Here is a 27,922-nt window from a genome sequence, read left to right as displayed (position 1 = left end):
ATACCAGCTCAGACGCCAGGCAGTCCCCAGGCGCTGGGAAGTCTGCCATTCCTCTCCTCTTGAGCATCTTGTGGCAGGAAAGCTGCAAAAGGTGACTGACAAGACCCAGAGCAACATGTGGTGGGCGGGACTTGCAGCTGAAGCTCCGGAAGTTTGAGGCCGGCGAGGGATCTGGCTGTTGGTGGCGTCTCTTCCCAAACTGTACTGACCCCTACTGGAAGCACTGAGAACTTTTGCCCATGAAGGCCTGAAGCTGCCCCACTGATAATTGCAGTTCTTCTATAACCATTGCCATACAATCTAAGACCTTCCTCTGGTTCTGTAATCTTTTATGGTAGTCAGGATTTGTGTGAAGAACTTCACACTGGGAAGATCGAGATATGTCATAGGTTCCACTTCAATCTCCGTCATTTTGCCTTCGATTGATTCTTGTACTGTGTAATAAGATGCATCCATTCTCATGGTGCAGCAAGAGCTGGCCCCAAGTCTGGCGTTCTACGGAAAACTTTGCTGTGCAATCCTTCATCTCAGCCGCTGGTGTTTCCAGAGGCAAGTCTGAGGCTTCTCCTTTGGATCTTCAGAATATTTTTGTAGACTTCCATCACTTTCTACTGGCTGCAAACATTTCAACTCTTCAGAAAGAGAAGGTGCTTAGGTTCTAAAACTTTCAAGACTGAAAATAATGGGGTTTTGTAATAAAGAATTGCAAGACAAAAAATAACCAAATGGAAAAATCTGGAGTTAAAAAGCACAACAGGGCTTCCCTGGTGGTGCAGTGGTTAAGAATCCGCCCACCAATTCAGGGGACACAGGTTCGATCCCTGGTCCGGGAAGATCCCACATGCCACGGAGCAACTAAGCCTGCGCGCCACAACTATTGAGCCTGCGCTCAGAGCCCGCGAGCCACAACTACTGAAGCCTGCACACCTAGAGCCTGTGCTCCGCAACAAGAGAAGCCACCGTGATGAGATGCCCGTGCACCGCAACGTAGTCGTCCCTGCTCGCCACAACTAGAGAAAGCCCGCGCGCAGCAACGAAGACCCAACGCAGCCAAAAATAAAATAAAGAAATAAATTTATATTTAAAAAAGCTCAACAAATGAAATTAAAAATCCACAAGATTCTGGTCCTAGAGCAACTGGACATCCACATGCAAAAAAATTAATCTGGGGGAGTGGGATGAATTGGGAGATTGCGACTGACATATATACACTACTATGTATAAAATAGATAACTAATGAGAACCTACTGTATAACGCAGGGAAGTCTACTCAATGCTCTGTGGTAACCTAAATGGGAAGGAAATCTAAAAATCTAAAAAAGAGGGGATACATTTATATGTATGACTGATTCACTTTGTTGTACAGCAAGAAACTAACACAGCATTATAAAGCAACTATACACCGTGCCCCGGTCTGGGAAGATCCCACATGCCGCGGAGCCTAGTTAGCCCCTACAGTCTCGTAAACTGATTCTAGAAACAATTTCCTTAAAATATATCTCCCACTGATTTTTTTTCCTCTGGTCGAACCCTAACTGACACAGGGGTCAAAGCAAAAGTCAATGAGGAAACGATAGTCTTTTCAAAACATGCTGCTGGGACACTTGGATATTGACGTGTAAAGAGATTAATTTAGACCTTCATGTCACAGCATGTACAAAAATTAGTACAAAAATGGTTCATAGACCTGAATGTAACAGCTAAAAACATAAAACCATTTAGAATAACAGATAGAATAGGACTTCCCTGGTGGTGCAGTGCTTAAGAATCTGCCTGCCAATGCCACGGACACAGGTTCGAGCCCTGGTCTGGGAAGGTCCCACATGCCGCGGAGCAATTAAGCCAGTGCGCCACAACTACTGAGTCCGTGCTCTGGAGCCTGCAAGCCACAACTACTGAGCCTGGGTACCACAACTACTGAGATCTCGCTCTAGAGCCTGCGAGCCACACTACTGAGCCGCGCGCCTAGAGCCCGTGCTCCACAACAAGAGCAGCCACCGCAGTGAGAAGCCCGTGCACCGCAACGAAGAGTAGACCCCGCTCACCGCAACTAGAGAAACCCCACACACAGCAACAAAGACCCAATGCAGCCAAAGATAAATAAATAAATAGATTTATTTTTTAAAAAACTTAGAAAAACCTTTACGACCCCGGATTAAGCAGAGTTCTTAGATACAACATCAAAGGCATGATCCATTCCAGAAAAAAGAAATTTGACTTCATAAAAATTAAAAACTAAAAAAAACAAACAACATTTTGCACTTCAAAAGACTTTTTTTTTTTTTTTTTTTTTTGCGGTACGCGGGCCTCTCACTGTTGTGGCCTCTCCCGTTGCGGAGCACAGGCTCCGGACGCGCAGGCTCAGTGGCCATGGCTCACGGGCCCAGCCACTCCGCAGTACGTGGGATCCTCCCGGACCGGGGCACGAACCCGTGTCCCCTGCATCGGCAGGCGGACTCTCTACTACTGCACCACCAGGGAAGCCCCAAAAGACATTTTTAAGGGAACTATACTCACTATCTTATAATCACCCATAATGGAAGAGAATGTAAAAAAAGAATATATATATATATATATACACACACACACATATATATATAATTGAATCACTTTTTTGTACATCTGAAACTAACGTAACATTGTAAATCAACTATATTTCAATAAAAATATTTAAAAAACAAAAAATACATTTTAAAATTATGAACATTAAAAACAACCTACAGACTGGGAGAAAATATATATTTGCATATCATATATCTGATAAAACAGTTATAGCCCAAATATATAAAGATCAACTCAATAATAAGACAAACAACCCGAATAATAGAAATGGCTGATAAGCACATGGAAAAATGCCCAGCACCGTGAGTTATTAGGGAAATGCAAAGTAAAACCACACATTAGTATCGCTGTAATAAAACGACTGTTAGTAACAGGTTTTGGCAGAGATGTGCGGAAGCTGTGACCCTCATCGCTGCTGGTGGAATGAAGAATGGTGCCGCCACTTTGGAAAGCAGTTCGGCAGATTCTTTAAAAATTAAACAAAAAAAAAATCTTTTTATATGACTCAACAATTCCACTCCTTGTTATTGATTCAGGATAAATAAAAACACATGTCCATACAAAGAAATTTTTGGCAAATGTTCCTTGCACCATTTATGCGTAAGAGCAAAAAAATGGAAACAATCCAAATGTCCATTGACTGGTGAATGAGTAAACGAAATGTCTTTGATCCATTTAATGGAAAACTATTTAGCAATAGAAAGAAAGACACCAACTGCCGATATGTCCTAGGGCATGGCATGGGTGAGCCTCAAAAACGTGCTAAGTGAAAGAAGTCAGATGCGAAAAGCTACAAAAGATTCCATTTGTATGAAATGCTTTTTTATTTTTTTAAGTTATTTTTTTTGATGTGGACCATTTTTAAAGTCTTTATTGAATTTGTTACAATATTGCTTCTGTTTTATGGGGTTTTTTTGATTTTTGGCTGCGAGGCATGTGGGTTCTTAGCTCCCCAACCAGGGATCAAACCCTTAATCCTTGCATTGGAAGACGCAGTCTTGACCTCTGGACCTCCAGGGAAGTCCCCTGAAATGCTTTTTTAAAAAGGCAAACCTATAGAGGCAGAAAGAGGATTAGTGGTTGTCTGAGAAACGGGTAGGAACAGGGATTCATGGAAAACGAGCAGGATGGATTTTTCTGGATGATGGAAATATTCTAAACCTGAATTATGGTGATATTTGCACAGTTCTGCAAATTTACTAAAAATCAATAAATTAGCGGGACTTCCCTGGTGGTACAGTGGTTAAGAATCCGCCTGCCAAAGCAGGGGACACGGGTTTGAGCCCTGGTCCAGGAAGATCCCACATGCCGCGGAGCAACTAAGCCCGTGCGCCACAACTACTGAAGCCCTCCGGCCTAGAGTCCGTGCTCTGCAACAAGAGAAAGCCACTGCGCACCGCAAGGAAGAGTAGTCCCCGTTCAAGGCAAATAGAGAAAGCCCGCGCACAGCAATGAAGACCCAACCCAGCCAAAAATAAATAAATAAATAAAAATTAAAAAATAAAAAAAATTTAAAAAAAAATTAAAAAATAAAAAATAAATTGTCCACTTAAAACGAGTATATTTTGTGGTATGGAAGTGATACCTCAATCAAGCTCTTTTTTAAAAAAATAAACAAGAAAGCTACAACATAAAAAAACAAACTAAACCAGACTGGTTAGGGTTATAAATTTAGGTGGTTGAAGTATGAAGAATACAAGGTGGTAGGGACTTCCCTGGTGGTCCACTGGTTAAGACTCCGTGCTCCCAATGCAGGGGGACTGAGTTCGATCCCTTCTCAGGGAACTAGATCCCACATGCCGCAACTAAAAATCCTGCATGCCACAATGAAGATCCCGAGTACCGCAACAAAGACCCAGTGCAACCAAACAAATAAATATTAAAAACAAAAAACACCAAGGTGGTAATTTTCTTGAATTTTGGGTGGTTATCGCGTGGGGCAGGGGAGAGGCACCAGGGAGGGGTGGGGGTGGGAGCCAGTGAGTAGAGGGGAGGCTAGGGGGCTCCTAGGAGACTGACCACGTCCTGTTTCTTGACCTGGATGGTGAGCACATGAGTGCTTGCTTTACAGTAAAACTTTTTTATTTCTGTATTTATTTATATATATATATTTATATATATATATTATATATATCATATATATATCATATATATTATTTATATATATGATATATATATATATATTTTTTTTTATTTATATATCTTTTTTTGCCACACCACATGGCTTGCAGGATCTTATTTCCCCTACCAGGGATTGAACCTGAGCCACGGCAGTGAAAACACTGAGTCCGCTGGACTGCCAGGGAATTCCCATAAAACTTTAAATATATATTTTGCTTTATGCATGTTTCTTGACATATGTTATATTACACAATAGTAACCCTTTACAATACCAACCAAAAAATGTATTGTTTCTGGGAATAAATCTAACAAAAACGAGGAAGACCTGTCTACAGCAAGTTACAAACTTTACTGAAAAGCACTAAATCAGCCCTGAATAAGTGTGTGGCAGGGCAAAGGGATCATTATTCCCCAAATTGATTTGTAGAGTCAATGCAACTCTGATCAAATCCTAAAAGGTTTTTCAAAGAATTTCACAAAATCAAATTAAAAACAAGCCCAAGAAGAGCCACGTGACTCTTCAAGAATAATGATATCCTGCTAGCTGTTATGGCTTCTGCAGACTTATAAAGCCGTAACTATCAGGACAGCATGATCTTGGCCCAGGGAAAACAAACTGATCCACAAAAGGCAATAGAGAGCCCAGAACAGTCCACAGGCACATACACAACCTGGAACACTGATTATAGAGCATCTGAAGGAACTAGTTCATAAATAAATCAATAAAATAAAATATCAAAATCAATATAAATGAAATACAATAATAATATCTCATATGCAGGGTTGAAACAAAGGGACAGAGTTAAAGTACTTGGACAAGAATGGTCCTTAGGTTGGAGAGGGCTAAATGGGAGCCCATGTGATGGAAAGTCCCTTCACTGCTCCAGTGAGGGTATAAGATGTGTTAGATTAGGTGTTCGTGGTATAACTGCCAACCAATTAAGGAGAAAAATGGAACACTGGGCATTGGAGGGTACCAGTACAAAAAGAAGTGAGAAAAAAGAAGCATAGAAAAAACTGGACAACTAAAAGGCACAAAATAAAGTCACAAGAAGAAGTTTAAGTTGTGGAATTAATTATAGAACCCTCAGTTAAAGTTGGAGTCAGGACGGGCCTGTAGGGAGCTCTCTCCACGAATATGCACGTCAATTACCCCAAACAGGAAGAGATTTCCGCCTACATCTTGGACAGGAAGGTGCCTCTACTTACCATCAGTCAGGAGGAAGGAAACTTCCCTCCACCCCCGACAGCCCAGCCAATCAGAGACTGCAGGGGCCCAGTCAATGGGAAGACTCCATTGAACCCCAGTTCCTCCAATGGAATCTTTGGTTATCACAGCCCCTCCCTACTCCTCCTTTTCCCTATAAAAGCAAGTTCCCCCTCCTTGTTCTCTGGATTTGGCTTTTTTGTCTGCCATAGTTTCCACATCCCAAATTGCAATTCCTCTGCTATTCCTGAATAAGCTTGCTTTTGCTGGTAAAATAACTGGCTACCATTTACTAAAGTTGATATATTTATATGGTGTCAGAAGTGGGATCTGAAGGAGGCGAACCCCAAGAGATGACAGGCCCTGGAATGGAGCGAGGTACCCACACTGTGAGCCCTTCATGCTCATCACTTCCCTGAGTCTCTTCTTGTATTCCAAACTGCTTCTTTGCGTTTTGAGTTCTCTGGCTTTTTTCGGGATCTGGAAAGGCTTTGTCCTTTCAGGGGAGAGGTTTCATCCTTTCTGGTTCAAGGTTTCGCCCTTGGTGAATACTCAGTTGTCTTCTGGAGTGTGCAACAGTGAGGGGGATCGAGCTAACTGGAATCGAATAATTTGCTTTATTCCTTTTGGAATCTGGGCTAGGACTCCAGCAACTTTCTTGGGTTTCCAGGAGAACTTAAGGAAAAGGGATCCTGGTCATCTATGCGCTCTGAGGGCAGCCCTCCCTCAGGGACTCTGGAAGGTTCATGTTTGAAAGCTATGGACCCTGACATGCTCATTTCTTTTTCCCCTGACATGCTCATTTTTAACTAAGTGGGCTGAACCAACTAAAAGTAATCCAGAATTATCATGGCCATTACAGGGAACTTTCAATCTTCCCAAACTTGTTTTTCTTAAGATTAAATTGGAGAACTGTGGTTCTAAAATTTTATTTTATTTAATTTATTATTTTTTAAATTAATTTATTTACTTTTGGCTGTGTTGGGTCTTCGTTGCTGCGTGGGCTTTCTCTAGTTACGGCGAGGGGGGCTACTCTTCCTTGCGGTGTGCAGGCTTCTCATTGCAGTGGCTTCTCTTGTCGCGGAGCATGGGCTCTAGGCTCACGGGTTTCAGTAGTTGTGGCTCGCAGGGTCTAGAGCGCAGGCACAGTAGTTGTGGCTCACGGGCTCTAGAGCGCAGGCTCAGTAGTTATGGTGCACGGGCTTAGTTGCTCCGCGGCATGTGGGATCTTCCCGGACCAGAGCTCAAAGCTGTGTCCCCTGGATTGGCAGACGTATTCTTAACCACTGCGCCACCAGGGAAGTCCTCTTCTCAATATTAAAAGAGCTAAAAAAATTTAAAAATAAATAAATAAAAGAGCTAAGTTTTGCTTACAACTATGTAACCTCTTGTATTTGCCTTTGAAATCTTTTATTGTTACTTTGGTCAGACAGAAAATTAAGTATCATTTCATAATGATCTGTGGTCCTGTTTGGTCAAATGTCCAAAACCTTGTTACTTTTGACAAACTTACCCCAAATCATGTTATAAATGAAGTCTTGCTGACCTTACACTAACTGGGCTCTTCCAGAGGGCCCCTGGAGAATCTCAAAGGATTTGTCTCTCACCTGGTAAAATGCTGAACTATTCAGGCTTACTTGATGAGCTAGATTACATGGGAAGCTTGTAATAGGCTCCTAAATAAGAAGGAATACAGAACCCTTTAACCTTATAGTTGTATAGGTACATATTAACATGTGCTCAAAATCATATGAAATTGCTAAATTCTGAGATGTCCTGATATAATGTTATTGGTCATGATTTTTGTTTTGTTTCTGTTTTTTGGGTCTTTTTGGTCATGCTGCACGGCTTGCAGGATCTTAGTTACCCGGGCCCCAGCAGCGAAAGCGCCAAGCCCTAACCACTGGACCACCAGGGAATTTCCAACCGCTCACCATTTTAAACATATGTCAAAAAGATAAGCTGATCCCCTTGCCACTCCCATTATAATGAATTCTCATCAGATTTTTAATAATGGGCATTTTCAAGTCTTTCTGTCATTATAGTTACTGCATTACTCTGATGCTTCTCCAAATGTGTTCCTCTTTAAAGAGATTCACGGAAAGGACTCTGACGGGTACTCTGAAACAGTTTTCTTTCTTATAACTCTAAGATCATACGACTGAACTGTGTAAGAATTTCTAAAACTCTAATGGAAAACCAATTGCTTTAATGTTTTGCTTTCCAGACATAACGGATCCCCTTTTCTCCTCTCCTTTAAGCTGTCTATAACTTAAAACAATTTGGTAAAGTGTACCTTGGCATCAAAGGTTGAAGCATTTACATTTTCTCCCTACCTGGTCCCTCAAGAGTTCTGAAACTCTCATTAAGTATCTTTGTTTTTCATGACAGTGGACGTATGTGCACACGTTCAATGGAGTCTGTTGTCCCTGAACAGGACACCCAAAGCACGTGGTTGCTGCTTCTTTGATCCGAGCTGAGAAAGGGAGAAATACTTCTGCATTGTAAAGGCCTCATTGCTTCTACTGAAAATAACCAGTTGGGCAATTCCCTGGCGGTCCAGTGGTTAGGACTCCGTGCTCTCACTGCCGAGAGCCCAGGTTCGATCCCTGGTGGGGGAACTAAGATCGTGCAAGCCACATGGTGTGGTCAAAAAAAAAAAAGAAGTTTAAGAAAATAGTTAGGATTAACATATACACACTACTATACATAAAATAGACAACCAACTCAATATTTTATAATAACCTATAAGGGAAAAGAATCTGAAAAAGAACATATATGTATGTGTGTGTGTAACGAATCGCTTTGCTGTCCACCTGAAACTAACATAACATTGTATATCAACTATACTTCAATTAAATTTTAAAAAACTAAGAAAGAAAATCACCAAGCTCTGGCAGAGCACTCCTTTTGCAGCGCACTCCCGGAAGACCAAGACCCCGAATGTCACAGCCCACAGCCTGGAGATTCTGGGTACTGGAAAAGGCACCTCCAAAAGGATCCTCTCCAGCCTCGCCGGCAGGGCCCCATCAAATCCTGTTGACTAACGCTTGTGCCACCGAACTCCAGAGAGGGGACTCCTGGGTTCAGTGTCACGTGTAAAGGAGGCACCAAATCCCAACTGGACCTGTACACTCTCTGGCGACCTGAAGATAATGTCCATTAGGACCCGGAGCAGAGGACATCTGAGGCCAACAGCTTTCCCAAAACGTCTGGACCAGGCCTGTATACCTTTACTTCAATACGGTCCCTCACCCTGTTCCTCCCTCCCTTCTATGGAAGGACAACACCCTCATTCGTGTCTCCCCGTCCCTGAAGAAAGGGGGAAACCTCTCTGATTGCTCGATTTGCCACTGGAATCCTCAGCTGGCCCAGCATAGCAATGGCCTCTTGGTTCAGCCTCTAAGTAACTTCACTGGGGTTCCAGATGCTGCTGTCTGTCCAAATTGTTCTGCAGGCCCATTTTATAGAGTTAGGGAGCTAAGCCCACCTAAATGTATTCCTTGCTTCAATTTGACCCAACCCTGGCATAGGAAAACAAGATCTTTTGAACATCTGCATGAAAGTTCAACGGAGCTGGCAATGCAAGTTGAGTCATCTGTAAACTTGCTGACATATCCGTACATCTAGGTAACTTCCTGTTGTGTAACAACAAAATTTCCGAGCCTTGGCTAAGTAATGCCAGTGCCTCTGCACCAATGAAGGATCCCATAGATTCCATCACTCGTGTGGAGGCTTTATGTGCGCCCCTTGGTTTCACCTTCATATGTGGAAGTTTGGGGGATGGCCTTTATGCTTGGGCAGCCCATTGTCTTGATGGCTGGAGAACACAGGACGGTGTGCCCTGCTGTATTCACTGTCCTGTTCTCCTGACATACCTGAACAGAAGCCTCACGTTGATCCGTCCCATTAAACCTCTATAACTGCCTTAAGCAAGAAATTCCAGCAGGCGTAAGAGATTCTGCCTTTACCTCTGCAGGGAGAGCTTTCCTCCCACCGACGGGAATGAGCACCAATGGACATATGATGAGGAATCGCTCCCCGACACTAGGAGAGTTACAGCCACCCCGGAGCCAAAGCAGCCTCAGCTCAGTGATGGCCACTTAACTCGTCAGCCGAGGTGGTGTCAGGTAACCATGGGCCTGCGATTACCTGCTTGCTGAGCAAGGGGGCGTCTGCAGCAGCAAACCCCTCTTGCTGCAAGTGGGTAAATGCCCCTGGGGAAGCAGAGACCCAATGCCATAAAACTAAAGAGCAAGCGCATTGGCTAGAGCAACGTCACCGGACAACCCGCTGTCTCTTCGGTGTATTCAGCTGGATACCTGCAGGTCTGGCTCCTGGTTTAGAAGCATCGTGCAAACTGGTCATCCCTCGCAGCCCCCAGGGAGCCCTGGAGCTGGGAGGAATCCAGCCTTTCCCGGCAGGACGTGCCCCCTCCCCACCCTTCCCATCGGCGCCCAGGGGCTGCGTGCCAGCTTGGCAGGTCAGTCGCTTCCCTGTGCCAGAACAGGCTCCTCTCCCTGACAAACCTCAGCCCATCCAGGTCTGCAGCCGACCACCATGACCACCACGAAAAGAATGGATGGCGGCGAGGCGGCTGTGACCATGCGGGACCCCCAGGGATGGGGCGTCTGACAGGGTCTCTAGAGACACCAGCCCCCGTGGTCCTGGAGGTTCTGGGAGGGCAGGGGTCGGGCTGAGCTCGGCGGTGGGGGCCTGGAGCTCCTGGCACAGTCCACACTGGCGGGGCCTCCACCCTGACCAGCCCTCCCCTCGGCCCCTAGCTGTGCTCCTGTCCCCCCCACCTCCCAGGCCGCGCCCTCCTCCCGGGTGGGTGGGGCCGTGCTTACCCGCGCGCCCACCACGAGACAGCACTGAAACTGCCTCGCCCCCCTTGGGAGCCCAGCCCAGGAGGGGCCCCAAGGCTCACCCGCCCCAGGCAGCCGGCGCGGTTCCTGCAGTCCCGCTCGGGGAGACACGAGCCTGCGGAGCCAGGGCTGCGAAGCCAGGATGGCAAGCGTGAGGCCCCAGCCCAGGCCTGGGAAGCAGTGGACCTCTGAGGTCTGAGGGATCCCTACTCAGAGGCCTCCCCCGAGTTCAGCACCCTGGAGCAGGTTGGTGGGCAGCGCAGGGGGATCCAGGAAGTCAGGGCCCCCGACTTGGACCCACCTCCTGCTGCTGTCACCCTGAGAGAGCCCCCTTTCTGGACCACTTAGGGGATATTCCACTGGACCAGTTCATTGGGTGGAGCCCCCCACCCAGCCCTTTGCCTCCCAGGGAGCTCCTGGGCCCAAGAGGCCATGAGAAGTCCAGGCAGACCCACGGGATTCTGGCAGTGGTGAAGCATCCGGAACTTTAGGCCCCCGGGGTGAGCAGGTGTGTGTGGGGGAATGTGTGTTCGGCTGCTGCGGGCACCCGAAAGACTGGTGGTCACATGCGACTTTGCAGGGGACCAGCTGTGTGTCCCTGGGGTCTGCTCACGCTCTCTGCCGTCATCTATCCTCTGTCCCACGGAGACAGACCTACCCACTCCCGGGGAGCCAGCCCTGTGGGACATACTGGCGCTGAAGAATGCAGGCTGGATTAAGGACCCAGCAGGTGGCAGACTGGGGCTCTGAGGGAGGTTGGAATTGGCCGAGGAGCTCAGAGCTGACCCAGCCCCACCGGTCCCCCCAGGTCCCAGTGTGAACCGGCGGAGGGCCATGGACAGATTTATTCGAGGCTTAGAGGCCTGGGGCAAATCCACAGGGTCCCCTCCCTCCAACTGCCCCTGTCAAACCAACGTCCCGTCGTGCCAGTGGGCGTCCACTGCGTCCGGTGGCACCTGCGCTACAAGAGGTTCACCGTGGCCACCACCTGCTTGCAGCCAGTGACGGCGAACTCGCGGCCAGCCACGCGGTAGTAACTCAGCTGCGCGGCCAGGAGCTCGGCGCGGGCCTGCTCCGGGAAGAAGCCCTCCCCGGCCATCTCGTCCCGGAAGCAGTTGACCACGTCCCCCTTGTCCAGCAGCAGGAAGGGCACGATAGTCGCGACCTGCCACAGCGGGTGCTCGCGGACCAGGAGCGCCCTCAGGCTGGCGCGCAGCTCCTCCTCGGCCTGTGCCGCCACCGCCGCGGCCCCGGCCCCGTGGGCGCCGTCTGCGCGCAGGGCCAGCGCGCGGGACGCGTTCTGCAGCACGAAGCGCGTGACCTCCGCGCCGCCATTGCCGCTGAGGAGCACGTAGATGGCATTGTGGAAGTGGTGCGAGCGCTGTGGCTGCAGGAAGCCGTGCAGCTCGTCCAGCAGCGCCGGCGGCAGGAGCTCCACGTCGTCCAGAACCAGGAGCGGGGTCTTCTCCTCCGCCTCGGCCCGCGCCACGACGTCGGCCACGCGCCGCGCCAGCTCCTGGCGGCAGTCCTCCGCGGCGCGCGGCTCGGGGCAGTGGTGCCGCACGTGGTACTGCAGCACGAGCGCGCCGTCCTCAAGCACCGCGCGGAAATGGCGCGCCAGCAGGCGGCCCACATGGCTCTTGCCCACGCCGCTGGGCCCGTGCAGCGCCAGGAGCAGCGGGCGGCTGTGCACGTGCGTGGCCAGGTAGTCCCGCAGCAGCGCCACGATGCGCTCCACGGCCGCCGGCTGGCCGAACACGGCACGCTGCAGCGCCTTCTCCAGCCCGTCAAGGTCATAGCGCTGCGAGTTATCGTCCAGGTTCTCGATGGCGTTCAGCACCTGGAAGCCCACGATGGCCACGAGCAACAACAGGCAACGCTGCGCGCGGCTCCGGCGCTCCACGCGCGGCCGGTACTTGCGCGACGTCTCGGGGTAGAGCACCACGCGGCTGCGCCGGCGCTTCTTTCGCGGCGGCCTCGAGGACAGCTCCGCCGGGCCGTCGAAGGTGAAGAACTGAGGCTGCTCCGGGTGCGCGCGCGGCGCCCGGGGCTCGGAGTCCGGCCTCACGGCCGTAGGCGGGAGGCACCGCTTGCGCAGGAGGCGCACGCAGCGGCGCAGGCGGACCACGGCGCGCACGGGCGCGATCACGCTCGGGCCGGGGGCGACGTGGTCCGCTGCCGCGGGCTCCGGACTGGGCTGGCCGCGGTTCATGGCGCAGGGGCGGCGCTTGGCATGCAGGTCACCCTCCCTGCAACAGGAAGACGGGGAGGGTCTCCAGACTTCCGCCCGGCCGACTGGGACCCTCCCCCGAGATCTCAGCCCCACCCACCCCCGCGAGGCCCCCCGGAGTGCGGCCCGCTGCCCCGAGGCCAGGGCCTGGCACGGGCCTCGCCCCTCTGACCAGGAAGCGGCTCCCCGCCGAGCCCCAATGCAAATCTCTCGGATCCTCGCATAAACAGCCTCCGGCCTTGAGGAAGTGGCTGCGGGGGTGGGGTGGGGGCGGGGGCGCATTTTATCGGGCGGCCGCCGCCCGGGCTTCTTCCTGGAGGAGGAGTCGGAGTCGGTGCCAACCTGCCGCCAATTAGGGGTGGAGCAGGGTCAAGGCCGGACCCCGCCCCTGACGCAGCTCGACTGCCGGGCGCCGGGGGCCCTCCGGTCCCTAGAGGGGGGCGTGGGAAGCAGAGGCCCAAGCATCCCCAGAGTTCAGAGATGCCCCTCCCCCACGAACACTTGGTGGTGGTGGGGGCGGTCTGGCCGTTACTTCTGCTTTCCAGAATGGGCCCCTGTCCCCAAGCTGAGTCCAGGCCTCCCAGCATCGCTCTAGTGGGCACACTAATGGAGTTGGGGGCAGGGAGCCCCCTAGAGGCGGGTGGGGGTGGGGTGAAAAGAGAGACAGAAAGACAAGACCCGGAGAAGGAGAGATGAAGCCACTGAGACAGCTGGAGAAAGGTGGGGTGGATGCCCCCGGCCCTCCCCAGTACCTGCAGCTGCGTCAGCTCAGGCTCTCGCTGGCCCGCCCCCAGCCCCCCAGGGCGGGCCCCCAGCCCACGCCAGAGGCTGGGGCCTGCGACGCAGGAAGCTGAATGTGCTGGCTTCCTGGCGGGGGTCGGGGTGGGGTCAGGGGCCTCACTGGGTCAGCTCAGGCTCAGAGGGGCAGCGACACCTCCTCCGGAGCGGAGGAAGCTCTGGGGAGGTTTCCGCTTCTTTGCAAAGGAAGTGAGTCAGGGGTGTGGCGCGGACGGGACTCAGGCTGGACGGAGGCACCAGAGGGGGAGGCCTGGCTGACTCGCCCAGGTACCCCGGCCGGTTGGTCACCTACCTTAAAGCCGTCCCAGCCCTCCTGACTCAGCCCAGGCCTAGGACACCCGGTGAGGCCGAGGGCAATGCCTCCCCTGGGGTCCCACGTGCCTTTGCTCCTCAGCCTGCTCTCCACAGGACCCCCACCTCCTCAGGGACATCTGCGCCTGACCACCCCCCGCCCCCCGCAGGGCCCACAGCGAGGGGGATAGGCGTGTCCAGGCTGCCGGTTAGCAGAGGCGGAGCGGGCGGGCAGGGTCCTCCCCCAGCTGGGGTCCTCCAACCCTCTCCCCTCTTCACCCCGCCCAAGCCCAATCTGGGTGCTCACAGAGTAGGGCTCGTTTCCTTTTCCTCCCCCTCTTACACCAGGTCCCGGGCTCCACAGCGCTCCCCCCCTCCGCCTCCCCCTTTGTCTTCCCCTGTACCCCGGCCTAGAGCACCCCCTCAGGACAGGGCAGGAAGTTCTAGAATGGGAGAAAAAAACCCACACATGACTGAGGGCCCTGGTCAGAAGGCAAATTTAGAAAGAACTTGGGCCCAGAGTTGGCAGATGGAGACTCTGGGCCCTTCCCCGCCACCAGCTTCAAGTGGCCCTGCCCCCACCCCCGTTCCCATCTCTGTGGAGACTGGCCTATCTGGATGACCCTCCCCTCTGGAGCGGGTCTGCTAACCAGTAATGCCCCCAGACCAGTCCTGGCCCCGAGCTCAACTGTGTCCTGCGGGCGCTGGCAGTCCTGAACCCCCATCCTCCAGCCTCCCTGTCCCTCATCCTCCACACTTCTGCCCACACGGGTCCCTCTGCTGAGCGTGCCATCCCTCCCCACTTCCTAGCTTCCCTCCACCTCCCTGTCCAACCTGCATCAGGGAGAAGTCACTCATGGGCTTGGGGGTTCCCGTCCTCCCCAGAATATGGGGCTCCTGCCTGTCCACGTGTGTCCGATGCCCTCTGGCAGGATCACTGAGAAACCACTGCTTCTCCGCTTCCTCCTCTCCAGCTGCGGGCCTGGCTCCCCGAGACCCGCTGCCCCTCTCTGTGCTGGGCCAGGTGCTTAGGGACCCCTCGGGCCTCACCCACCATGTGGCCCCTGCCCAGGCCTTCCTGGAACCAGGACGGAAGGATATCTGTCCAGGTCTCTGCTGGTGCCCCACGGCCCCGGTATGAGGGTGGGGTCCTTTGGCGTATTCAGGCTTTCTACAGTCTCGCAGCTTCTTCTGACACAGAACCCCAGGGGGCCCTGACAGGCAGACGCAGGAACAGGTGCCCAGGGGTGGGGGCGGGGCGCTGGCTGGCGGCTGCTTCCGCCAGATGCTGGTCCCAAACCTGCTGGGCTCCAGAGCCCCAGCACTGGGTGAGGTGGGGGCCTGGACGTGGGGTGTGGCAGGAGTCAAGAAAGTCATGCCTCAGAGGGCCTGCCCCCAGCGGGGTCAAGGGTGAGCCTGAGCCCTGCACTAAGGCCCGCCTCCTCTGTACTTTCTCCCCCATCTCCAGGGGTGAAGGGGGCCCCACCTGTTCCTACCCTTCAGGACCGAGCCCACCACGCCCGTATGATGCCCTCCCACCCCTCCCTCCAGCCCGTGCCCTGTCCAGCCCTGTCCCCAGCCCCGAATTCAGGTCCACAACTTCAACCTGGTCTCTGCAGACCCCTCACCTCGCTGCCCACCCACGACCCCTCCACCAGCCCAGTGTGGGCTCAGGTTCCCAAACTGCTGGCCTGGAGGTGGGCAGGGCCCGCACCACACACATGCTCCCTCCTCCCCGAATTCCCGTGTGGACGCTCCCTTCCTCTGACCAGACCTCCCACCCCCCAGCCTCCCCGCAGCCCTGCCCGGTCCAGCCTCAGGATTCCTGCCTCCCTCGCAGCCCCAGAGGGTCCCTGAGCTCAGCTGCCCCCTCCCACCGGCCCACCTGGGGCTCTCCATCGCTGCAGCCCTCACCCCCACCCCGTCTGTCCTTGCAGCTCACGCCCTCCCCCTGACGAGCCCCACCCACCGGGGGCCTCTGGTCCCCGGTCCCTTCGTCCGGGCTGGAGGAGCTTGGCCTCGCCAACTGGTCTCTGTCCCCCTTGACCATGAGCCTCAGGGGGGTCACGCGGGCCCCGTGCGGGCACTTGCTCCTCCCCCGGCCCAGCTCCTTCCTCATCCTCGCCTCGCCTCGGGCCCCACCTCTGCCCCATCCTGCCTCCCAGCCCAGGACCCCCTGGCTCCCAGAGGAAAAGCGGCAGCTGGAAGGTGGTCCTCGCCTCCTCCCTGGGAACGCGCCTGCTCCCGCGGGGCCCACCTGGGCCTGGCGCTGCCCCCTACCCCACTCAGTGACACTCCAGCCGTCCCCCGAAGCCCCATCCACTTTTCATCCCTTGTCACTCCCATCAGCGCACGAACACCGGGCTCCTTCCGACTGCTGACGCCCACACCCCCGGGTCTTTGCTTTCCTCAGTCACCATCTCTACCAATGCCTCCCCGACACCTGCAGAGCCGCACCTGTCAAGGTCACAGTGACCTCCACACAGCCTGCCCCTCGGCAACCTGTCAGCACTGGTGATGGGCACTGAGGCCCACCCAGGGCTGACCGTGTCGAGTCTTTTGGCCCCGAGTGCAGCCAGGCCCAGGCCTCACCATCCACAGCTGCTGTCCCGGACAGGGCTGGGCATCCAAGCTGTGCCCACGGAGAAAGGCGCCAGGAAAGTGCTGGCCAGCCTGCACTGCAACCAACCCTGGGCGCTCACAGAAACAGCTCGTCTGCTGGATTTACCAAAACGCCTTTTATTTACAAAAGTGAAAGTCTCACTATGAACAGCAGCAGACCCTCACCTGGCCGAGGACGCTGCTCGGAGGGTAAATCGAGGCAGCAGGGGAGCCTGGGCTTTCCTCCCCCATGTGCTACACGGGACTGTCAACAGGGGAGGAGCTCCTTGGAGAGCTGGGCTCCACCTGCAGACCCCCGCCCCCAGCAAACTCCGCGGTTCTGCCAATCGGGCGCCAACCCTGATGGCCCGCCCTCTTCCCCTCAGGCCTCGGACCCTGCCCCACCCCCCACCCCCACCCCCCGCCCCTTGGAAAACGGGTGTCCTTTTCCTAATGCCAACTACTGCCTGTCTGCCTGACAGCAGTGGAAACCCACACGCGAGGAGGAACAAGCAAGCAGCTTTCCACGGCGTGGGAGTGCGAGGGGCCAGATGGGGGGCAGCAGACCTGCAGCAGGCCTGTGCTCCAGGGAGCCGCCCGGGTCCCATTCACGCAGGAGGCACACACCTCCCAGGACCAAGTTCCAGGGGAGGCTGAGGTGCAGAGCACGGGTGCCCTGCCCACAGGACGGTCCCCGGGGTCTCCGCTCAGCCCACCCCCAGTCCCAGGAACAGTCAGTCCACCTCCAGGAGAGACGGGCTCCTGCTCTCACAGGCACAGGGGAGCCTCTTCCCCTGGCTGACCAGGGCCGCGACCCCACCGGGGGCCCTGCCCACCCCTGAGCAGCCCCAGGCGGAGCCTCAGAGTACAGCTGGGGCGGGCACGCTGGGGAGGGGCAGCTCCAGGGCTGGGGTCTCTGTGGCCTGGGCCGGGCTGGGCTTCCTCCGGTCCAGCTGCTCCAGCTTCTCACCGAGCTGGGAATACAGCTCCTTCACCGCCTCTCCACTCTGTGGGGGGAAGCGCGTGGCTTCGGGGCAGGCCCAGAGCGTGTGCACACAGATCTCTCTCCTCTCTCCCTCTCCCTCTCCCATTCTGTCTCTCTCTCTCTCTCTCACACACACACACGTATGCACGCACGCACACGCACGCCAGCCAGCCGGGGCAGGGCAGGGCAGGGGAGGGCACCCACCTGGCCCGTGGGCTCCAGCGCCTTCTGCAGGGCCTCCAGCTTGGATGGGGCCACCCGGTGGTGCAGGTGGAGGAGGAGCCGCAGCACGTGCCGCTGCACATTCTCCTTCCTGGAAGAGGCCGCGCTGGGCTGCAGGCGGCTGCAGAGCTGCCCTCCCACCCCCTCCCCAGCTGTGCCCGGCGCCCCCGACTGAGATGTGGACTGAGAGGACGGGCACCTCGGGGAGGCGGTGAGGAGAAAGCCGTCGAAGAGGCTGCTGCAGAAGTCCTCCAGGGCAAACTCGTCCGCCAACAGCGCCAGGTTGCCCGTGAGCAGGTGCAGGAAGATGTCCCCAAACGCCAGATCGCTGAAGGTCTCCACTGCAAGCACAGCAGGCGTCGCACAGCTCGCCCAACACCCACCTCCCCGACCCGGGCCTGAGGGCCAGAACCTGGGCCTGGACAGGGGAAGCAGATGGTGGGGGCGGGGCTCCAGAGCAAGGGTGGGGAGGGGACGAGAGCCCGTCACGGGTGGCTCTGCCCAGCGGCCAAGGGGCTTAGGATGAAGTGGACTCCAGCAGAGGGAAAGCTGAACGGGCCGGTAGCGAGAGGAGACACAGAAGTGCCGAGGGCTGGCCCGGCAGGCCTACCGGACCACGGGCTCTAGAGGAGAGAGAACACAGCAAACGGGCCTTCTTTTTTTGAAGCCACGGCCATCAAACCTCAGAAGAGAGAGATGGCAAGAGTAACTACCAACCGATCGCAGCGATCACCGGCAACACCACCGAGCGCACGCGGGCAAGCACAGCAGCTGAGACAGAAACGCCGACGCGACCCCAGCCACCGAGCCCCTAACGCGGCGGGAGACGTGACCCCACCGGACACACGCGGGGTGCACTCCTGCTGCACAGCTGACCGGGGACTCGGCTGGCCTCGCGGCCTGTTACAGGACACTCGGGCGAGCACACGGTCACTGCACCAAGGGACGCTGCCAGCAGAGTCCCGACCGGGGAACAAACGCCCTGGTTCCCCCAGCAAACCCCACGTAGCCCTACAGACCACAAGACCTGAGAGTCAGCCGGCGAAGCCAGGTGAAGGGAAGCCCTTGTTTGACTCCTGACTTGCACAGACCATCCGCACAAAAATGTTATATGACAACTGGGGCAACGTGGCCACCGTCGGGACCTGGACCCCAACCAACCACGTGCCAAGGTCGTGGTTTTTAAGAGTCTGTCTTCTGTAGAGACACCTGCTGCATCGTGCCAAGCCAGTCTGCCGGGTTTACGTACAGACCACTGAGGGACGGGGCGGCAGCCACCCGCGGAGCCCCGTGCAGGTGGGCGATGGGCACCGGCCTTCACAATCCTGTACTCTTTACTTGGGTTTCATCAAAAACTCCCACCGAAAAAAGTTTAAAAATAAAGAACTTTAAAAACCAACATTCTTTCTTACTAGAACCTACCAGTTACACCAAAGAACGAGATCGCTCTGCCTGAACGTGATTGAAGACCTGCACCCCAGCCCCCCAGGCGGCAGCTCGTGGCTGGGAGACACTGATGCTCCCGCCTCGCAGGACATCCTGTGTCTACAGACACGATTAAACAAGAAAGATACAGAAGTTCAAAGGTGAGTAGAAAGAATGAGGCAAATCCAAGTTCCTTATGACTGTGCTCCTGGAAGCCCCCGAAACAGACAGACAAGCTGTCGCCCCTGAGATCGCCACATGCTGACCCAGAAGCCTGTGAACGCGCCACCTGAGGGGCACCGGGCCCCGAGACGGAAGATGGTCCTGCACGCCCCGGGTGGGCCCACGCTGATCGCGGGTCCTTGGAAGAGGGAGGCGGGAGTCAAAGCCAGAGACAGGAGGACGGGAGAAGCTGGACAGATGAACTGAAGGGGCCAGGAGCCAAGGACGCGGCTCCCGGAAGCTGGAGGAGACAAGAAGGGGCTTCTCCCTGGAGCCCCAGGAGAAGCCAGCCCTGCCCACACCTGACTCCAGCCCTGGGAGACTCACTGCAGACTTCTGACCCCCAGAACCGTAAGAATAAGTTCCTGTTGATCAGTTAGGTGGTGGCTGGGTAGAAACTAATACCCACAATGGGCCGCTTCCCCCACGTGGAAAAGTCGGGAAACGGCATGCACCCCCGTCAGACAGCGGAGCGTGAGATCCTCCCCGGGAAGCCGCAATGCCTCAGACGGGACCAGGACCGGGCCAGCAGAGGCCCCGGGCCTGTCGTGCGTGGCGGGCCGGCCGGGCGCTCCCTTACCCTTGAAGGGGTCCACTCAGATCCCTCCCACGTCTTCCTGCCTTGTACCCCGCACCCCAGGCAGAGCAAGACTCCCGGGGGAAGCGGCCTCTTCACCACCGCGGAGGGGGGGCTCTCTCAATGGTCTGAGGACTTGAGGGGCTCCACACCTCTCGCCCCTTAGGAAAAGATTAAGGTGGCTCTTTGCAAACATGGGCTGCGGCGAGAGCCGAGGGCGTCTGTGAGAGGACATGGCTGGGCCCCGCCTCCCACGTGACTCACCGAGACCTGGGAGCAGGCGCAGGAGCGCGTTCTTGTTCCTCTGCTTGGTGATGTGCAGCACGTAGTACAGCCCCACCTCGCAGGCCACGCGCTGCTCCTGCAGGAACCTGCGCCCGAGCACCGTCAGCCCCGAGGGAGCCCGAGGGGAAGGCCCTCCCGCCCAGTGCCCGCAGCCCGTACTTGGTGAAAGTCTCTGGCAGCGCGCTCGGGTACGAGACCGGGGCCTTCTCCTCGGCCGGGAGCTTCTGATCCACGTTGAAGGCGTGGTCGTCCACCACAAAGGACATGAGCGTGGGCAGGAACCTGGTAACCAGCTCCACCTCCTGGGGCAGAGGCCCGAGAGCTGTCCTGCACCGTCCCTGCCCCTCGGCCCCCTTCCTCCGTTCATCCTCCCGGACGTGGGCCTGGGGCCCGTCCTCCTCCCCACCTCCCCAAACCCCACCCCACAGCCCCTTGAGAAGGCTGCGGGAAGGAGCCCGCCTGACCCTGTTACCATCTTGGGTTCCTTGAAGACCTGGCTGTCGATCATGTCCCATGCCCCCTGGCCCAGCGCCAGCAGCCGGAGCAGCAGGAGGAGATCCGGGCTGTCCTGCAGGGAGACGCAGGCCTTGGCCGTGCTCACCTGAGCTTCCCGCCCGGACCGCACTCAGCCAGGGGCTCTGGCTGCACGTGCCCTCCACCTGGCGGGTATGTGTGCTCTCCCCACACCCACATGTCCCCCAGAAGGCAGCATGTGGCCAGCCGGGTGCACTCACCCTGGGCAGCAGCTCCTGGCCCACCAGCTCCTGCAGGTGCCTGACTGTGCTCAGCGACAAGGTGTTGATGGCGAAGGGATCACACAGGATCATGGACAGGTCCCTGTGAGGACGTGCCCGCGGCATCAGTGAGGGGCGCTCCCAGCCCACCAAGCCACTGACCCGAGGAGACGGCCCTTCGGCGTGGACAATGGCCACGCCGCCCAGGACCGCCTTCCACAAGCTTGTGGTTCGTAACTTGCCCTTAACTTACTTAACAAACTGAAGCATCAAATGGTATTTTAAAGAATTAAGGTCTAGTCCTGGTTGAGAACCTGACCCGGACTCCATAAATTCAATCAGGTTCCCACAGAGACAATTCCAGGAAGGAAGAGCTGAGACAGGAGGCCAGGCGGAGCCCACCCAGAGAGTGCCCTGCCGGGAGCCAGACCCCCCCCACCTCCAGGTGCGGCGGGCCTCTCAGCTCACAGGCAGGCCCCACGTGGCTGCAGACACCAGAGCCCCAGCCCGGGCGCCCAGCTCGCCTGGGACGGCGATGGCCTCACCCCAGCAGCCGAGCCTCTCAGCCGTGGGCACGGGCGCCAACCAGTCCTCCTAAAATGTACTGGAAGAGACAGCCGCTCCCGACTGCGGCCACAGCACGCTCGTCCGGACGCCCGTGGACAGGACCCGGCACAAGGCCGACCCTCACCCCAGGACCTGCTCCTGCCCCTTCTTCACTCCGTCAAGGAAGCCCTGCAGCTCCCGGGCCCTCTTGCTGTCCACGAAGCGCTCTCGGATGCAAGCGTCCAGGCACCATGTGAACTGCGGGGAGGAGGCGGGGTCAGGACTCAGCCAGAGACCGCAGCCTCCAGGCAGCACGCGCCGCCTGAGCTTTCCTGAGCCTTGGGCGAACGTCGGGACCCCCATCTCGAGTCGCCGAGGCGTGGCTTGCCCCCAGGAATGGGACAGCACGGAGGAAACAGGCCCAAGTGCCCACATCCCCACAGGCCAGGTGGTGCAAGAAAAGGCAAAGTGGGCGTTTTGTTCTGAAATGGGCTCCTCCAGGGCCCCCACTGTGCTGCGAAGCCCCTGGGAAGGGACGCCGTCTGGGGCCGCACGGGCCCCTCCAGGGCCCCCACTGTGCGGGGTGGGGGGCAGTGCCGGCTCAGAGCGTGACACTGCGAAGCCCCTGGGAAGGGACGCCGTCTGGGGCCGCACGGCACCTATGCCAGGACAAGGGCAGTGCAGAAAGCCCTGTTCCTGAACACAGAGCTCGCCAGTGAGCAGCCCCCGAGGGCTCTGGGGCAGGGGAGGGCCAGAGGCCCCGGAAGGACCGGAGGGGGCGGGGCGCAGCTGGCTCTGGGTCAGACGTCCAAGGGACATCACGGTCCCCCAGCCGGGTGGGCAGAGGTGGCACAGGGGCTAGGGCGGAGCCCACATGCCTGGACCGCCACATCCAAGGGGAGGGGAAAGAGAAGCCGAGGGGGAGAGCAGCGAGGGCGGGGCGGGTGCCCACCTTGTGGCAGGGGTCCACGGAGCAGATGTCGCCGACGTCCAGGTCGTGCAGGGACATGAGCAGCTCGGCGCGCAGTGTGCAGTAGTGCACGTTGCGGGTGCGCAGGAAGAGCGTGCGCAGGAACTGCAGGACCATGTCGTACAGCTTCACGTTGCGGCCCACCATCCGGGTCAGCCTCTGCACCACCTGCCGGGACACCGGGCAGGCCTCGCACACGCCACGACCCTGTGGCGCTAAGCTTCCTCTCTCACAAAACATCAACTTGTGCTGGGTGGCGACGTTTCTTGTCTTTAAGGAAGCGAACCCGTCACGCCCTGCGGCTCCTCTGAGAGGCCGTCAGCCCGGGTCCCAGACTCCACCAGAGTCGGTGGGCGGGGCAGCCGGTGGCGTGGGGGACGCGGGTGCAGATGAGGGTGGGCGGCACCGCCACGCTCAGCGTCTGCTCAAGGCCCTGCCGCAGCCACCCCACTCCCGCCTTCTCCCGGCAGCCGCCGCCACCCCCCTCCGCACCCTGCCCCTATTTGGGAGGCTCCTGCCAAGGCGGCAGCCAACAGGAGAGGGCCCCGGTTGGGGCACACTGGCTGTAAGGATGCACGGGGCCACCTGGGGTGACAGACACCAAGGCAGCCCAACAGGCTGCATGCAGCAAGTGGGGAGGTCAGCAGGGACGGCAGCCCACCTTAGGGCCCCTGCCGAGGACCCACCAGCAGGCCTTGGTACCCCGACAAGTGGGGCAGGCATAGAACATCACCCGAGTCTCGGCACCGACGTACCGACACCTCTAACACGGAGACAGGCGCGCACTCCAGCCTGACCACGGCCTGGCCTGCTGGGCACAGAACCACAGCCCCAAGGCCTAACCCACCCGAGGACGGCGGGGCAACGTGTCACCTGCCACCGCGCTCTCCCTTTACACTGGCAGGACTCCAAGGCGGACCCTTGGCCTGGAGGGGAGAGTGAAGAAGGGGCAGGACCACGGCCCAAGGCCAGGCTCCCCCAAACGAAAGGGGAGGCAACGCAGGCAGGGCTCTGACACACTCAGCGGCCTGTCCAGGAAGTGGTGCTGCAAGCACCGGCCCAACATCTGAGAGAAAACATTAGGTGAGGCCCTACCTCAGGCCACACACACAAAACCCCAGGTGAGAAGGCTGGCGGTGAAAGAACACGGCGAAACCTCAAACGCTCCTCGGCCAACGTTTGGCCTCGTACCATCACCTCCCTCCCAGGCTGAGGGGTCATCCTGGAGCCGGGCCAGGGACCCCCACCTCACCAGGAAAGGTCAAAGTGTCCACGGTGGCCTCCAGCCCCGCCCCCCCCCCCCAACGCTCTGTGGCGCCCCCCCCACCCCGTCCCCCGTCTCCACAGCCTTCCTCTACCCCCGGAGCTCTCAGGGACCAAAATGTGACACCTACTGCATAGGGTCCACCCCACATGAGCCTGCAGTACCCCCAGGCAGGTGCCCCAGTACCCCAGGGGTCACTGAAGGGTCCAGGGGCCAGGGCAGTGAGTCAGCACCCTAAAAGCATTTGTTGGGCTTCCCTGGTGGCGCAGCAGTTAAGAATCCGCCTGCCAACGCAGGAGACCCGGGTTCGAGCCCTGGTCCAGGAAGATCCCACACGCCGCAGAGCAACTAAGCCCGTGCGCCACAACTACTGAGCTTCCGCTCCTAGAGCCCACGAGCCACAACTACGGAGCCCGTGTACCACAAATACTGAAGCCTGTGCGCCTATAGCCCGTGCTCTGCAACAATAGAAACCACGACAATGAGAAGCCTGCGCACAGCGACGAAAAGTAGCCCCCGCTCATCACAACTAGAGAAAACCTGCGCACAACAACGAAAACCTAACAGGGCCATAAATAAATAAATACATTTATTTAAAAAAAAAAAAAAAAAAAGCATTTGTTGAAGCAAGGAATGAATCAAACACAGAAACAGAGAAAAACTCCCAGGGCTGAAAGAAGACACAGAGAGCTTAGCTGAAGAGGCCGGCTAAGCTGCCGCGCTCAAAGTACGCAGAAAAGACCAAAGAGACCCACACCCAGGAGCAGTGCTGCAATGCCCCTTGCCAGCCCCACATCCGAGCCCAACCTTCTAGAAGCAGACAAGCCGGGCTTCACGGGGGAGGCCCTGCACACATTCCCGCCCCGCCTCACCTCGCCCTGGCGTCTGGTCTTGGGGGAAGGGCTGAAGAAGTTGTGCAGGACAGAGAGCTCCGTGCTGAAGAGCGCGCTCTCCTTTTCCACGATGTACTGTTTCAGCAGCGGGGAGACCTCGTCGCCAAAGAGCGCCTGGTTGTCCTGCCAGATCTGCCGCTTCACCTCCACGGCGCAGGCCCGGTACAGCTCCTTGTCGGCCATCACCAGCTTCAGTTTCTTCTCAGGAACCTACGTGACCCCGGAGCCCACCTGTGAGCAGCACCTGTGCCCCAGGGGTCTCCCTCAAGACAAGCCAGCAGGCCTCAGCCCCCCACAGCAGAGGCCACAGCCAGCCCAGCCCCAACTGACAGCGGCACCCGTGACTGGCCCCCCAGGCTCTGACGGGGCAGGAGCTGTGCTGCCCACAAACAGCTTTTTCCCAGAAAGGGCGCCACGCTCCAGAGCTTGTGCCAAGGTTCAGTCAATGCGCGGCTCGGCTCAGGGAGAAGCCAGCGTGGGGAACGTGCTCCGGAGCTGCTGTTCCTGAGGCAGGCAGCTCAGGAAACCTCCCCAGGGCAAGCTGGTCCTGCGGCTGTTACCTTGGGCAAGTGTTTCATGACGCACATCACCACTGGCTGCAGAGATGGCATCTTCACCAGAGAAAAGCTCTTCTCCAGAAGGTCCTCGAGTTTCTTGTACCTGGAAGGACTCTCAGCACTGAGGGAGCAGCCCAGGACCAAGTCGGAAGCAGCTCCCTGCCTGTCCCCAGACCGGTGGGTGATGTGCACAGGCGGCCCCTTTTTCAGTAGGGATGTGTAGCCACCGGGGCACATTCAGTTCCCGAGCTGGGGAGGGGGCTGCCCATCTCACCGCCCACTTACCTCTCCTCGGCCTTCCCCTCTGTGGCAATGGCTGACACGCGCTCCAGCAGCTTGTCCCGAAGCTCATCAAACACTGACTGGTGGAATTCCAGTCGGGGCGTCCCATGCAGGTCCAAGAAGGGCAAGGCCGACTGCAGGGAGGGCAGCAGCACGCCATTTTCTGTCTAAAGAAGCGGAGCTCGATTTGACTCTTCGGGCGACAAGAGAAACCTCAGCCACAGCCCCGTCTGGCCAGGCACTCCGGATGCCCTGAGTACACAAGGAGGCAGGGACAAGGATGTTCCCAGCCGCGCTGGCTGTAACTGCAAAAATTGGAAACCACTCAGATATCCGTCGACGTAGTCTCAACTCAGGACACTTGGTTCCTCCAGCCCGGGGAAAAGACGCAGCGATCGGGAGGAAGAGAAATCTGCCCGCTTTCCCACGCGACCTCGCCCCACGCCGGCCTCACACCCAGACGCTCGGCCTCTCCACCCGGCCCCTCCTCCACCTGGCTCCACCTGGAACTGCTCGATGGCTTTGAGCGGCTCGGTGCAGTTGGTCAGCGTCTCCTTCAGGTCCTCGCCGTTGGCCACGCCCAGGTCCTGCAGCCCCGCGAACATGGCCGACGCCCCGGCCCCAATCCGGCTCGGCGCCCCATCTCCTCCGCGCTCCCCGGGCACCGCCGCGCTCGCCGCAGGCCCTGCAGCTGTCCGCTCGCCCGGGCCTCGGGGGCCGCCCGAGCTCCGCTCCCCGGCGCCCTCCAGCTCGGCCAGATTCCGCCCGCAGCGCGGATCCCCTCGGACCGCAGCCGCCCACTTCCGCCCCGCACAGGAGCCGGGTCCGCCCGCCAACCGGCTCCCCGGAAACGCCGCCGCCGCCCCGCAGAGGTTCCCGGCAACTGCGCCGCGGCCCTCGCCTGGCGGAGACGGAGCGCGAGGGCGGTGCCAGGACGACGCACAGGGCGTCGAGGAAGCCCCGCCCCGCCCACCCGGGCCCCGCCCTCCTGCGCGACCCCGCCCAGCCTCGCGGCGCTTGCAGCCGTTTACCGGCAAAGGAGAACAGGGTTGGCGCGGAGGGAGGGCGGAGTGCCGCGGGGCGCCTTGGGGAGGGGGCACCGGAGGAGGGGGATGGAGCACAGGGGGCGGGGTGCCACGGCCTGCTTCAGGAGATTCATAGCTGCTATTTTAGCCAAGAGCGTTTTAATAATCATGAAAAATATTGTTGCTGACCTCACAGCGCCCACCAGGTGCAGGACCCTCTCTCATCCTGGAACTTGGTTTCTTCCTTGTCCAACCCGGCGAAGCTCACACGGCGAAGCTCACACCGTAGTGTTGTCACAAAGACCAAAACCTAAGTGTGGGAACTTCCTTGGTGGCGCAGCGGTTAAGAATCCGCCTACCAATGCGTGGGACACGGGTTCAAGCCCTGGTCCGGGTAGATCCCACGTGCTGCGGAGCAACGAAGCCCATGCGCCATAACTACTGAGCCCTCGGTGCCACAACTACTGAAGCCCGCACGCCTAGAGCCCGTGCTCTGCAACAAGAGAAGCCACGGCAATGAGAAGCCCGCGCACCGCAACCAAGAGTAGCTGCCCCCCTCCGCCCCGCTCACCGCAACTAGAGAAAGCCCGTGCGCAGCAACGAAGACCCAATGCAACCAAAAGTAAATAAATAAATTTACTTAAAAAAAAAAAACAAAAAAACTAAGTTTGCCTCAAATAGGGAGTGCCTAGCAGAGACCTGGACACGCAGTGACAGAGTGACAAAGGATGGCTGTCCTCTTGTCACCTTGAGCATCTATCCCCCTTGCTAACCAAAAGTGTTAGGCCCTCAGGCTGAGGTCCAGCCCAACTCGCTGCACATGTGAGCCCTGGATTCCATGGTGTCCCTCATCTCTTGCAGTGCAAGATGCCCATACAGTGCCTGCAGCAGTCACTGCCTGCCCTGCACCCTCCGTGGGCTCTCCACTGCCAAGCATGCAAGCCCCCGGACCCAGCACACAGCCCTCTGCAGCTTTTCCATCCCTCCAGCTCACCTCCTTCTGTCCCACCAGCCCGGGGTCTTCCCAAGCTTGGCCACACCAAACATCACACCCTCTCCCTTTTCATGTGCCTTGGCTTCTGAGGTTTGCTCTGCCATGAATTCCCTTCCTGCTGCCCAGCAAACTCATCCTTGAAAGCCCCCTCCGGAAAGCCCTCCCTCCTCAGCCCAGCTCAAGGGATTGCTGCATCCTTCCTGCTGGTCCCACTCCTGGCTTTGAGACCTAGGGATTGCTTGTGGTGCAGCTGAGAGGAGGGC

At 57.2% G+C, this 27,922-nt stretch overlaps 2 protein-coding genes and 1 pseudogene across 3 annotated transcripts; all 3 read right to left on the bottom strand.

The window, feature by feature from the left end:
• Positions 1-8: 8 nt before the first annotated feature.
• Positions 9-9,800, bottom strand: LOC114884520 (annotated as a pseudogene).
• Positions 9,801-11,585: 1,785 nt separating this feature from the next.
• On the bottom strand, positions 11,586-15,280 carry TOR4A (torsin family 4 member A). Of its 2 annotated transcripts, none has more exons than XM_029201476.1 (2): positions 15,132-15,280; positions 11,586-13,007 (listed from the first exon to the last, which is right to left on the bottom strand). In XM_029201476.1, the coding sequence occupies exon 2, from the start codon at positions 12,968-12,970 to the stop codon at positions 11,720-11,722; it is 1,251 nt and encodes a 416-aa protein (XP_029057309.1). In that variant the 5' UTR covers positions 12,971-13,007; positions 15,132-15,280; the 3' UTR covers positions 11,586-11,719. The 2 variants fall into 2 exon arrangements, with proteins under 2 accessions (XP_029057309.1, XP_029057308.1); XM_029201475.1 differs by lacking the exon at positions 15,132-15,280 and adding an exon at positions 13,741-14,471.
• Positions 15,281-17,104: 1,824 nt separating this feature from the next.
• Positions 17,105-26,541, bottom strand: NELFB (negative elongation factor complex member B). Its single transcript, XM_029203387.1, has 13 exons — positions 26,144-26,541; positions 25,644-25,807; positions 25,362-25,461; positions 24,781-25,011; positions 22,627-22,812; positions 21,820-21,932; positions 21,129-21,231; positions 20,867-20,962; positions 20,554-20,696; positions 20,374-20,480; positions 18,085-18,226; positions 17,868-17,976; positions 17,105-17,685 (listed from the first exon to the last, which is right to left on the bottom strand). The coding sequence occupies exons 1-13, from the start codon at positions 26,243-26,245 to the stop codon at positions 17,539-17,541; spliced, it is 1,743 nt and encodes a 580-aa protein (XP_029059220.1). The 5' UTR covers positions 26,246-26,541; the 3' UTR covers positions 17,105-17,538.
• Between the last annotated feature and the right edge of the window lie 1,381 nt (positions 26,542-27,922).

Source organism: Monodon monoceros, unplaced genomic scaffold (genome assembly GCF_005190385.1).
Source record: "Monodon monoceros isolate NGI ecotype Baffin Bay Population unplaced genomic scaffold, NGI_Narwhal_1 Super_Scaffold_5, whole genome shotgun sequence".
Taxonomy (NCBI): domain Eukaryota; kingdom Metazoa; phylum Chordata; class Mammalia; order Artiodactyla; family Monodontidae; genus Monodon; species Monodon monoceros.
This window is presented reverse-complemented; position numbering and strand designations above follow the sequence as displayed.